At 38.1% G+C, this 13,413-nt stretch overlaps 1 protein-coding gene across 4 annotated transcripts in view; it reads left to right on the forward strand.

Annotated features, from left to right (window-relative positions):
• SPAG17 (sperm associated antigen 17) overlaps positions 1 to 13,413 on the forward strand; it is a 257,638-nt gene that overhangs the window by 224,273 nt on the left and 19,952 nt on the right. For all 4 annotated transcript variants that reach the window (XM_049879966.1, XM_049879965.1, XM_049879967.1 and 1 more), the window contains 7 exons: positions 197 to 310; positions 835 to 880; positions 2,801 to 2,900; positions 3,127 to 3,174; positions 5,123 to 5,222; positions 6,232 to 6,334; positions 8,936 to 9,067. In XM_049879966.1, coding sequence (XP_049735923.1) covers positions 197 to 310; positions 835 to 880; positions 2,801 to 2,900; positions 3,127 to 3,174; positions 5,123 to 5,222; positions 6,232 to 6,334; positions 8,936 to 9,067 — 643 coding nt within the window. The remainder of the gene's footprint in view (positions 1 to 196; positions 311 to 834; positions 881 to 2,800; positions 2,901 to 3,126; positions 3,175 to 5,122; positions 5,223 to 6,231; positions 6,335 to 8,935; positions 9,068 to 13,413) is intronic.

The following is a 13,413-nucleotide window of genomic DNA, read 5'->3' on the forward strand; positions in this document are numbered from 1 at the left end:
GTCTTATTAACATATTATGATAAAGACTGCAGGTTGCTTGAGCAGTAACTGGTGGTTGAGCATTGTGAGCGTATATATTCTTAACCTCTTTGTAATATTTCAAGTTGATATGGAATACTTTTGTGTATCTCTCTTCCTTATTCCTGTTTTGTTTTTGTTAGATGGTTTTTTAATTCATTTTATTTTGCCTGTCTAGGATTACATAAACCATATTTTAAAGAAAGAAGATGAGTTACAGGAAATGGCAGTTAAAGATTCCAGAACCGAGGAGGAGAGAGGCAATGCGGCAGATCTCCTCAAGTTAGTTATGGTGAGAAAGAAATGTTTTATATACCAGTGTTTCTACTCTTGTTTCAATATTAGGTGTTTCAAGACAAAAATGTAAGTAGTAGCCATTTCTGCCACTTTTCTGGAACTTCTGCTCTCTCCTTATAATTTCTCATTTCTGTGGAAAGAAATCTAATTCCTTATATATTGAATTTGCCAGATGCTTTTTAGGCTCTTCCTTTGGTAATAAATAATTCTGAAGGCCCTTAAAAAGAAGTTTATATTGTCTTTGTAGAAATTTAATTCACTGAAATGATGAACGACTGAATGAAATAGTAAGGATGGGGTAAGGAAAAGGAATTTCCGCAACTCAAAATGATTCCCATTTTTTAAAATTCTTTAAGTGAAAGAAATCAAATCCATTTTTGTATTGGCATTAAAGAACTAATTTATTTTATAGTAATTTCCATAAAAGACCAATTTGAGCATAGAAAGAATTCTTCTGAACAAAGTGAACTTTGTATGTAACATATTCATCATCACTAAGAAATTCTGTTTTCATTTCAGTCTTTCCCTAAAATGGAGGAAACTACAAAAAGTCATGTTACTGAAGGTAATTGGCCTTTAATATTTTTCTAAAATATATTTACAAACTTCAAAAGGGTAGAACTTAAACGCTGTTACCAGTCCTTCTCTCACCTGATAGCAAAGCACCATGTATACACATCTCCATTCTGGTGTTGGCCATGTTGTATTGTAATGATGTGTTTACAGGTTTGACTCTGCCTAAGTTGTGAGATCCTGGAGAATCGCGATCACCTCTAATTTTTCTGTAACTTTAATCTGTTCAATGAAAAAATTTGACGTTTGCTTTTCTGTTAACCTCGATTATTTAGAAACTGCAAAGCTACACGAAGGAAACAATGAACTAACCCACCTCACACACACACAGAAAACTTGAACAACCACAAAGTTATCACCAGTCCTTGCACTGTTCTACACACTATGTAGCTTAGGCAGTTTACTCTTGGAAGAGATTGTCATTCAAAGCATACTTGTTTGGGGATAAACACAGCCCCAGTGAACTTGGTTGTATGGTTTTATATCCCAGAGCAGACAAGCAGTGAAGTTTTTTGTTTTCTTTTCCTTTTGGCTGGCAAAGTTCCTCTGATATCTGGCAGGCATGGGCTTTGTTTGGCCCACAGATGTATTTCATGTGTCCTCCACAATGTTAACTTCCATAGTTGCTTTTGTAGTTATTCTTGAGCTGTTTTTATTTAATCTAGTTTCTTTCCCCTCTGAAAATGTAGCATTACCATGTGGTGATATTTGGCCAAAATGATCGGCAGCTGCCTGTTTTTAGAATAACCACGCCAGAAGAGTACATCACAACCTCCAGTGTCTCTCTGTTACACCCTGTTGTGCCGCTTTACTTGGGTGGCCCCTTTAGTAAGGGTTGCCATATTTAGCAAATAAAAATACAGCAGGCCCAGTTGAATTTGAATTTCAGATAAACGACAAATAATTTTTTAGTTCAAAAGTGCCCCCATAAAACATTTGGGACAACTTATGCTAGAAAATTATTTCTTGTTTATCCAAAATTCAAATTTAACTAGGTGCTTTATATTTTCTCTGGTAACCCTACCCTATGGGCATTTGAACTTGTAAGCGTGCCACAAGGGAGCAGGCACAATAGAGGTAAACACACAAGTTGCCCAATAGTGAAGAACAAACTAAAGAAAAGTGTAAAACAAAAATAAATAAACAAACAGATGCACGAGGTAGACAGTCACTTGCATACTTACACCTGCTCCTGACATATTAATAGTGGTGATCCTAAATCAACATTCCCCAAAGTGTTTCCTAAAATATCAGTTTATGGTATGACTCCACCAAAAGAGTGTTGTGATTGAATAAGTTTGGATAATGCTATATACTGTCTTAGTTTCTTAAAGAGCCACACACATGTAAGAGCACAAAAAAGTCCTACAGTCACTAAGTGTATTCAACTTTGTGTAAACCAGTGTTTCCCAAGCTCATATAACCATGAAACATGGAACTTTGTATTTTCTTAATCTTCTGTTAACAACACACCAAGACCATGTTCTGGGGAATAAACTCTGGGAAACACTGCTCAAATTATCAAACAACCATTGTGTAACATTCATATCCTTAGATTCAAGGAGCAGGCAAATGTTTAGAAAAACAATTTCAATTAAATGGTTCATTTTCATTTTAAGTTTTGATGTTTCAGATATGAGGAAATTTAGTTAGGTAGAATACGGCTTCCCCTAAATGCTGAGGTGTTACTGAATTCAACATTTTGACTGTAAGATGTATTGTCTAGTAGGGTATTTCACAAACATCATCAGGTTTAGTGTTGTATTGCAGCTTGGTCATGGAAATTCTAGTAAATAGCTGATACATGAAACACAGGCTCTTAAAAAAGCAACTCAAATGAGTAATTGAGTACTGACTGTGTTTTGTGCTGTAAAGAAATGAAGATAAAAGTTAAATGCATCTCTTTTTAAAGTTGCAGCCCACCTGTCCAATTTATACAAGCAATCTTTGACTACAACTCCACAATGTCCATCAGAATCATTTACTAAAGATTTCTTTGAAAAGAAATGGAGGTAAGCTGATCCAGTAATATGTTCCAGTTAGTATTAAGTGTACCATGACTAGGAAATAGAGAGATGCAGGGTCATCACTATGGGTGACTACATTAACATTCACAGCCCTTCACCTCCCAGACCATTAACACTTTATCATACAGTGTTGCTTTTTTCTTTTATTGTGTAAGCTGAAAGGGTTATCCCTTTTCCCCTTTTCATCATACTTTCCTTTCCTCTCACATAGGCATACAACAGCATCAAAGCGTTGGAAAGAAAAGATACAGCAAAAGAGGTAATTCTACCCTGAAGTGTACATAAGTGAGTGGAAAAGCCATTATTGTAAAGTCGTATTATCTTAGAGTGGGGATAGGCCGGAAGGTCCTACCATTCAGGCTCCTAGATGTTATTTGAATCTCTTCTCCAACATTTCTGCCAAGTGGTCCTTCAGCTGCCATGTGACCATGTAATTGTCTGTTGAGGAAGTCCATTTAACTGTTAGGTAGATCCTCTGTCTCTTCTAAGCAAGAAAGCTCTCAAGGTACTCTGTGCTTTGGTCATTCTAACAGACTAATAACGTAGAACATAGTCAGAAGCATGCAAGAATTCTTATAATTCACCTGAGGAATGTGCTCTAAACGTTATCCAGTTTGGTTTCCTTTCAGTCCTTGCTGAGGATTCCAACCCCAGTTCATTCACTATAAAAAAGGAAGCCAAATAAGTGTATTGAGTATATGGGCTTCTTCTTAGGTTAATCAAATATATGAGACCAAAAGGGCAGCACATTTGCCTAAAAGCAAAGACGAGAAGGCAGAAAGGACAGGAAAACTTAACAAAAGGCATGGGAAACCCAAGGTGTAGAAGGAAAGAGAGAGAGTGCTGACACATTGTGGGGATTGCAACCAATGTCACAAAACAATTTGTGTAAAAATTTTTTAATGAAAAACTAATTTGTGCTGTAAACTTTCATCTAAAGCGCAATAAAATTTTTTAAAAATTCAGTTTCCTTTTCTATAAAATGAGGGTGACTTTCTGCTCTCACACTGGGTGACTGATTGCTGACTAGCATGTGCAGTTATGAAGATCATGGGTTTGGAATCAGGTTTTAATCTAGACTCCAACCTTTATGAGCTATATGGTTTTGGGTAGGTTACTTAACCTTCTAAACCTTGATTTTTTTGACCAGTAAACTGGAGGGTAATAATAGTACCTCATAGGGTTATTTTAAGAGTAAATGTGAAACACTTTGCAAAGTTCCTGGCAGGTAATAAGCACTTAAATATTGGAATTATTCAAGTTAGGATTAGGTTCAGCTGCATTTAATAGAAAATTCAAAAACAGTGCCTTTAAAAGGAAGTGGTTTATTTTCCCTAATGTAAAAGAAATCAGAAACGGGCAGTCCAAGATAGGCAGCTCCACAACCTCACCAGGAACTCAGACTATTTCTTGTTATTTGTTACATCATCGTTAGCACAGGACTTCCATCCTCAAGGTTGCTTCATGGTTGCAAAATGATGGACCTTATTACAACCTCATTTCAAGAAGTAGGAAAAGAGATGAAGCAAGGACAAAGGGGAAGTCTCCCAGCTGAGTCAACCCTCTTTAAAAGCTTTCCTGGAGTCTCATCTACTGACTTCGGTTTACATTTCATTGGTCATTCCTGTGTACAAGGGGTGCTGGGAAGTGTAGCTTTTAGCTCAGTATATGCCTCTCCAATTTTGGGGTTCTGGTATTGGAAAGATAACTAGCAGGATTATCATGACTGCTTTTATCATACCCTGTTACCACTGATCTCATTAACCATAAACTGTTCAGTTTTTGTTTTATTATAACCACTGCTTCTGAAATTGTGGAAATCAGTAGATTCTAGCTAACACTTCAACTTCAGATAAGATTGGAAGACATGCAAAAAGGTAAACCATTGTAGAGTTATGTGGGTTTTAGTTATTTGAGATCAACTGCAAAACCAAACTAACTCTTGGTATCATTGTTTCCTATCTTATATGAGAATCTGATTTTGAAGTAGGCAAATGTGACTGATTCTAAAAGAAGTGGAAAATGAACCAAAACAAGTTGGCTAAAATGTCTGATTAGTTGATTCTTATCAGCTTTACTGCTAGTAAGCCCACTGATTTTCTGTGGAACTTAGAGCATTGATCAAAGTGGCTTTATTCCTGGCTCCAAGCAAATAACATTTTAACTCTTTCTGTTTTCTTTTGCATTATTATGGAAATATCAACCAGGGATGATATTGAAAAAATGAAAAACTATCTAACAGAAATTAGGAACAAAACAGTACCACCCTACTTCAAATCTGAATTGAGCTCATTATATCAGTCTCAGGTAATTGAATGTAATCAACTATAATTGAATTAGAGCCTTTATAAAAGTTGATGCAATGCATATGCTATTATGTAACCTATCTTTCCTAATATTATTTAATTCTTTCCTGCATCCCCCTGGCTGACTAACCCAACCAATTGCTGTCAAGGGTCAATCCCCTTTTGTGGCCACCCCATGTGTGTCTGAGTAAAACTGTGCTCCATAAGGTTTTCAGTGGCTGGTTTTTCAGAAGTAGATCATCAGGGCTTTCTTCTGAGGTGCCTCTGGGTGGCAACCATTTATACCATTTATAAGCGTGTTAACCATTTATACACCCAGAGACTCTGACTAACTAATCAGTACCCTTCAAATCTACCTCCTGGCAAGCGTTTAAAAGGGAAGACAAGTGTCAGGTCTTGCACCTAAGTAGATTGTCCATTAATGTTGTGCTACCACTCCTTCTTTCCCACCTTGCCTGATCCCCATTAATTACACTCTCTCACCTATTTTAAGATTTGTTTCTTGGTCAAATCCTTTGTATCTCCGAATCTCCTTTGATAAACACGTCTTGTAGTTTTTAGTCCATTAAGATCCCATCTCCCATTAGCTGCTAAGCCAGCACTGTGACACTGTGAGCTCTTGAAAGCCCACAGAGGCAGCACACTGCACTCCCCTTCCACGTGAGGCTAGAACTGGAGCCACAGGAAACCCAACCTTCCTCTCGCTAGCTGGGATTTCACTGAAACCCTGAGCCAAGTGGATATTTTCATGTGTTCACAACTCCTTGTGTTTCTATAAAAATCTAGGTGCTGTTATTAATCAGAAAAAAAAAATCAGAGACTACCTGAAAAGAGATTATAGTAAATTGTGAATTTGTAATAAATCAAAGAACTTTTAGTTTGCAAACTTTATTTTGAGGGGCTCTAAAAATATGCTTTGATCATTACTCATCAAGTTAACACGCTTGTCTTGTGGCACTGCCTTTCAGCCATGTGTAAGTCTAAAGTGTCTTCCATTCTTTTTCTTTAAGTTTAATTATCTGGAGAGCCTTTCCAAAAAACTGCCTCCTTTGACAAAGAAACATGAGGATGCAAATGAAACATGTGTTCAAAATACATCTAATCGCCCTCCAGGTAAAACATTAGTGTAGCTCTTACTCCTGTTGCATGTGCTTAATAGAATAATATCTATGTTCTCTGTTACAGCATAATTAGTTCCTATTACCTTTTGTCTCAGTACTAGTTGATAGCATAACCTACTATGAAGATTTGGCTGAATTGTGTAAGGAAACCAATCTGTAAATAAAATTTAGTTTCCTCCCCCCCTTGTATGCTTAAAATTTAGCTAAAAATATTCAGAAGACCTGACTAATTTAAAAATCAAGGGAGTAATAAAAGGCTGTGGGTAACCACATATTACTAATTACAAAAAAGGAAAAATGTACCTTTACAATCGAAGAAGAGTTGATGCCTTTGAATTGTGGTGTTGGCGAAGAATATTGAATATACCATGGACTGCCAAAAGAACAAACAAATCTGTCTTTGAAGAAGTGCGGCCAGAATGCTCCTTAGAGGCAAGGATGGCAAAGCTGCGTGTTACATACTTTGGGCATGTTATCAGGAGGGATCAGTCCCTGGAGAAGGACGTCATGCTTGGCAGAGTACAGGGTCAGCGGAAAAGAGGAACACCCTCAACAAGGTGGATTGACACAGTGGCTGCAACAATGAGCTCAAGCATAACAACGATTTTAAGGATGGCGCAGGACCGGGCAGTGTTTCGTTCTGTTGTGCATAGGGTTGCTACGAGTCGGAACCAACTCGACGGCACCTAACAACAACAAAAACCTTTACAATGGAGAAATATGGCAATTTCCACCTTAACAAAGTGATCAACCACATAACATTATGTTTTCTCGTGCAGTGCAATAAGAAGTACATATTACCTCACTGGGTACTGGGTATGAAGAATTCTTGCCAAAAATCTTTAACCTGAATCTAATCAAAAGGAAACAACCAAATTCCGAATGTAGGCATTCTATCAGGAGCCCTGGTAGCACAGTGGTTAAGTGCTCGGCTGCTAACCTAAAGGTCAGCAACTCAAATCCACCATCCACTCCGCAGGAGAAAGATGTGGCAATCTGCTTCCATAAAGATTACAGCCTTGGAAACCCTATAGGACAGTTCTACACTGTCCTATAGAATCAGTATAGCTGTAATCAACTTGACAGCAATGGGTAGACATTCTATAAGACAACTGACGTGGACTCTTCAAAAAAGTTAACGTCATTGAAACAAAAAATATAGGCTAATTGTCCTAGATTGAGAAATAAAAGAGGCATAAAAATTAAATGTAATACATAAACCTTGTTGGGTTCTATATTGAGGGGGAAAAAAAAAACAGCTATAAAAGATACTTCAGAGAAATTTCAGAAGTCTGATTACTGTTGCCATTGAATCAATTTCAACTCACAGCGACCCTACAGGACAGAGTAAAACTGCCCAGAGAGTTTCCAAGGAGTGCCTGGTAGATCGAACTGCCAACCTTTTGGCTAGCAGCCATAGCACTTACCACTATGCCACCAGGGTTTCGGAAGCCTGATTAGAGGATATTGTGGAATGATTGTTTATTATGTTGGATATAATAGTGTTGTAGATATGCAGGGGAATGTCTTCATTCTCAGGAGGTGTAGGCTGAAGAATTTAGGGATGAAATTAAATTTAGTGCTTCTCTTTAACATATTGATTATCCAGTAAAATATCTAGATAGGGGAACTTTCTAGTGGATTAAAGTCCAGCTGCCTATAACGAGTACAGTCAAAGAAAACATCTAATTCTAGGAAATTAAGACAAAGTTTGCAAACCAAAGATTAAGATGAAACAATGACTTCTAAATGTGGTGAGGAGACATCAGAGATCACAAATTGATGACCCTTGTGCTGCCACTCAGGCTGCCTGCCCTCATGGCGGACCTTCATCAATCACAGCCTACTTTCCCCTTGAAATGGGACAGCCACCACCATTCAACCAGAGTTGGCACACAAGTTGAAATGCATTTGCCTCCCCAGTCTTAATATGTTTCCTATTGCACAGATTTCTTAAAGAAATACATTTTAATAGACACGTTTTCATAGTAATGAATGGACTTAAGGTGGGAAATTTATATTTAGTCCTATCTCAGTTACCTTTGCCAGATGATAATACAGTCAAATTCCTTGACCTATGCTTCATATGGAGCCCTGGTGGCACAATGGTTAAGAGCTTGGCTGCTGACCAAAAGGTCCGCAGTTTGAATCTGCCAGCTGCTCCTTGGAAACACTCCAGGGCAGTTCTACTCTGTCCTATAGGGTTGCTGTGAGTCGGAATTGACTCTGTGGTGTGGGTTTTTGTTTGTTTGTTTGTTTTTATGCTTCATATATAGTTTTTTTTTTTTTTATACATAGTAAAGGTGAACAACTTCAAACACAAGGTGAACAATGCTACTATGTGGTCAGAACATCCAGAAAGAACTGTGTAGCTCCTGGGAGTGTGAGATTTGCGGATATTGTCATGTTTGTTAATGGCAAGCATTGCATCATATAATGAAGAATCCATATCTCTTAATGGCTTTCTTATATTTAGTTTTCTATAGAGGACAGGGAAAAGCACCTTGTTCATTGTAAGGAATAGTACAAGCGTTAGTAGTCATTGTGTCATTGTCCAAAACATTGATTTATAATATTTGTTTTGGTTTTCTAGATTCCAGGCCACATAAGGCTTCAGAACAGGAATCCTCAGATATGCTTAGCCCTCCAAAATCAGAGAGTCCTGTGGCTATCTATGAGTCCACTAGCCAGAAACAACCTGAAAATTTAACAAAATCTACTAAAGGTATGGCATTCATTTACTTTATCTCATTGTTTCTCAAAACTGAATATTATGTCTTTTAGGTCTATGCGAGATGGCAAAAGGGGCTGTGGGTGTGCCTCACAGTTTTGGGAAAAATTCAAATGGGTCATCATAGAGCCTAGAGCTGTGGAACTTTGTAAGGCTTCTTAGCATGTTAATGTATTTCGAAAACTATTTTAAGAATGATTTACAAGGCCTAGGCTGAAGGGAAGAAATTATAAATGCATTTTTTAGATTTGTTATTTTGCTTTGCTTTATTTTATTTTATCCCTCGTGATTCTGAGAGATTGTGTGATTTACTGACGGTTAGAAGCCTGGGAGCTTTTCTTGAGAAGCCAATAATTTGATAGTTAGACTTAAGTTTATCTATTGTTCCAGTACTTTCTTGGTCCTGCAGGTGGTAGGAGGAAAATATAACATGTAGTCTCTTTCTTAGACAACATATAATCTTATTAGGGTGACAGAAATTGAAATATGGGATAATATAGAATAACATCTAGTTACAATTCAGTTTCTCAAAAGATGGGAATTCCAGACCACTTAACTGTGCTCATGCAGAACTTGTAATAGATCAAGCAACTTGTTCAAACAGAATAAGGGTATACGCCGTGGTTTAAGATAGGAAGAGGTGTGCATCAGGGTTGTATCCTTTCACTATACTTATTCAATCTGTATGCTGAGCAAATAATCTGAGAAGCTGGGCTATATGAAGAACACGATATCAGGACTGGAGAAACACTCATTAACAACCTATGATATGCAGATGACATATCCTTGTTTGCTAAAAGTGAAGAGGACTTGAAGCACTTACTGAGGAAGATCAAAGCCTTTATTATGGATCACACATCCACGTTAAAAAAAAAAAATCCTTACAATTGGACCAATAAACAACGTCATGATACATGGAGTAAATATTGAAATTGTCAAAGATTTCATTTTACCTGGATCCACAATCAATGCCCATGGAAGCAGCAGTCAAGAAATCAAACGACATGTTGCTTTGCAAAAATCTGCTCCCAAAGACCTCTTTATAGTGTTAAAAAGTAAAGATATCACTTTGAGAACTAAGGTGCACCTGACCCAAGCCAAGGTAGTTAGGAAAGATTTATGAGAAAGGTGGTCTCACCTTTAAGTAGAATTTCCTAGAATTTAGAAAAAGACAGCCTTCATTTTCCTTGAGGAATCTGAAACTCTACAGAAATGAAGAGACTCATCTTAAGTTATACAGCAAATTTGTGACTGAGCCAGGGCTAGAAAACAGATTTCTTAACTCCTAATTCTCTTAACTCCTACATTCCAGACAAAGGGAACAGAAAAGTATATTTTATTCACTCCCCCTGCCAAAAAAAATAAATAAAAGAGTATGCTCAAAGACTTAAAGATAGAAAAGAAACCAGACTAAATCAGAGATTTTCATTTGGTAATAGTAAAAGATAATGTTTGGAAAATACAATAGGGTCAGCTAGGGAAGGGTTGGATTTTGCGGAATAATAATGTGTGTTTCTCAGTGTTTGCTGTGATAATACTGTATAAAACAACCCCGAAATCCTGCAGTGGCTCATAACAACCAGTGGACCTGGGCCTCGACTGCAGCAGCTCTGCTCCAGGCTACAGGCAGGAGTCTGCTCCCTTGTTCCAGAGAGCTGACTGTGCTTACCACTTCCCAACTCCACATTCAGTGACATCCCATCGATAGATTGCATAGGCCATAGTGGGAAACCACCAAATGCCACAAATGAGCAAATTTTATAAACCAGGTTGGTTTTTCCCCTAGAGTCCTCATTGTTAAACATTGGCCAGCATTGACCAGATACAGTTCAGATATATCCCAAGGGTCCCAGACTAAAAGCAACCACCATCTGGGGTGAGCGGTTCTTATGGCAGAGGATCAAAGCTCAAGTGAGGCAAGCAAAATCACATGCTGCCCTAACAGTGTCTGCTCAGAACTAGTGTACTTCCGCTTCCACATACGTTGGTCAAAGCAAGTCCCATGACCCAGCTCAAAGTCCATGGGGCAGAGGAATGTACTCCACCTGCTGGGAAGCCATGCTGAGAAAGGAAGTGAGTAATTATGAATATATAAAATCTACTTAGGCATGGTAACAGGGAACCATTACATATTCTCCAGTTGTGTCATGCCTCGTAGAAATATTCAGATGATATGCACTAGTAGGATCATGTTGTTGTTATTGTTATTGTGTGCCTTTGAGTCATTCCAACTCATCGAGACCCTATAAGGCAAAGTAGAACTGTCCCCATAGGGTTTTCTAAACTGTAACCTTTATAGGATCAGATCTCTAGGTCTTTTCTCCTGAGGAGCAGCTTGTTGGTTCAAACTTGAAACCTTTCAGTTAGAAGCTGATCACTAAACCCTTGCACCACCAGGGTTCCATAGTAGGACCATACCACTTGTTAAAATATTCAAGTTCCTCCATACCAGTTGGTACAGTGGACCAGCCAATTCTTCATGTTCCTCAAGTTTCCCCTTCCTCTTTAGCCCCATCCCTAGTGAAGCCCTGGGTGGCCTCAGTGGGATAATAAGCTGTCTTTATCATGGGAAGCAGTGTAGTATAGCACAGAGCTAAGAGAATAGGCTCTCCCTGGTTCAAATCCTGGCTCCTGTAAAACTCCTGTATAACATTGGGCATGTTATTTAACCCCTCGATCTCTTCTTGTTTCCAGTTTTGTGAATGGGAAATAATGGTACATATGTCAAATTGTTGCAAAAATTAAATTCACTAATAAATTGAAAAATGCTTACAGCAGAGCCTGGCACATGATAAGGAACATATCAGTATTTAATAATAATAATATGAGTGATTAATTACACCTAGTTGTTGTTGTTAGGTGCCTTCAAATCAATCCGGACTCATAGCGATCCTATGTACAACAGAACAGAAGCATTGCTGGGTCCTGCGCCATCCTCACAATCGTTATGTTTGAGCCCATTGTTGCAGCCACAGTGTTAATAGATCTCATTGAACATCTTCCTCTCTTTCACTGACCCTCTACTTTACCAGGCACAATGTCCTTCTCCAGGGACTGTCCCTCCTGATAACATGTCCAAAGTATATAAGATGAAGTCTCGTCATCCTCCCTTCTAAGGAGCATCCTGGCTGTACTTCTCCCAAGACAGATTTGTTTGTTCTTCTGGTAGTACATGGTATATTCAATATTATTCACCAACACCATAATTCAAATGCACCAATTCTTCTTCAGTCCTTTTTATTCATCGTCCAGCTTTCATATGCATATGAGGTAATTGACAATACCATGGCTTGGGTCGGGTGCACCTTAGTCCTCGAAGTGACATTTTTGCTTTTTAACACTTTAAAGAGGTCCTTTGCAGCAGATTTGCCCAATGCATTACGTAATTTGATACCTCGACTGCTGCTTCCGTGGGCGTTGATTGTGGATCCAAGTAAATGAAATCCTTGACAACTTCAACCTTCTCTCCATTTATCATGATGTTGCTTATTGGTCCAGTTGTAAGGATTTTTGTTTTCTTTATGTTGAGGTGTAATCCATAATGAAGGCTATAGTCTTTGATCTTCATCAGTAAGTGCTTCAAGTCCTTTTCGCTTTCAGCAAGCAAGGTTGTGTCATCTGCATATTGAAGGTTGTTAATGAGTCTTCCTGATGCCACATTCTTCATACAGTTCAGCTTCTCTGATTATTTGCTCAGAATACAGATTGAATAAGTATGGTGAAAGTATACAACACTGACACACACCTTTCTTGATTTTAAACCATGCAGTATCCCCTTGTTCTGTTCGAACAACTGCCTATTGGTCTATGTACAGGTTCTGAATAAGCACAATTAAGTGTTCTGGTATTCCCATTCTTTGCAATGCTATCCATAATTTGTTATGACCCACATAGCTGAATGCCTTTGTATAGGTAATAAAACACAGGTGAACTTCTTTCTGGTATTCTCTACTTTCAGCCAAGATCCATCTGACATTAGCAGTGATGTTCCTTGTTCCACGTCCTCTTCTAAAACCGACTTGAATTTCTGGCAGTCCCCTGTCAATGTACTGCTTCAACCATTTTTAATTATTCTCAGCAAAATTTTACTTGTGTGTGATACTAAGGATATTGTTTGATAATTTCTGCATTCTGTTGGATCACCTTTTGTCTTACTCATCTAGTGCTGCTATAACAGAATACCACAAGTGGATGGCTCTAACAAAGATAAATTTATTTTCTCATAGTCTAGTAGGCTAGAAGTCCAAATTCACGGTAGCTTTCTCTCTCTTTCAGCTTTTGAGGAAGGTCTTTCTTGTCAGTCTTACCCTGGACTAGGATCTTCTCTGTCCAGGAACCCT

Source organism: Elephas maximus, chromosome 3, assembly GCF_024166365.1.
Source record: "Elephas maximus indicus isolate mEleMax1 chromosome 3, mEleMax1 primary haplotype, whole genome shotgun sequence".
NCBI lineage: Eukaryota > Metazoa > Chordata > Mammalia > Proboscidea > Elephantidae > Elephas > Elephas maximus.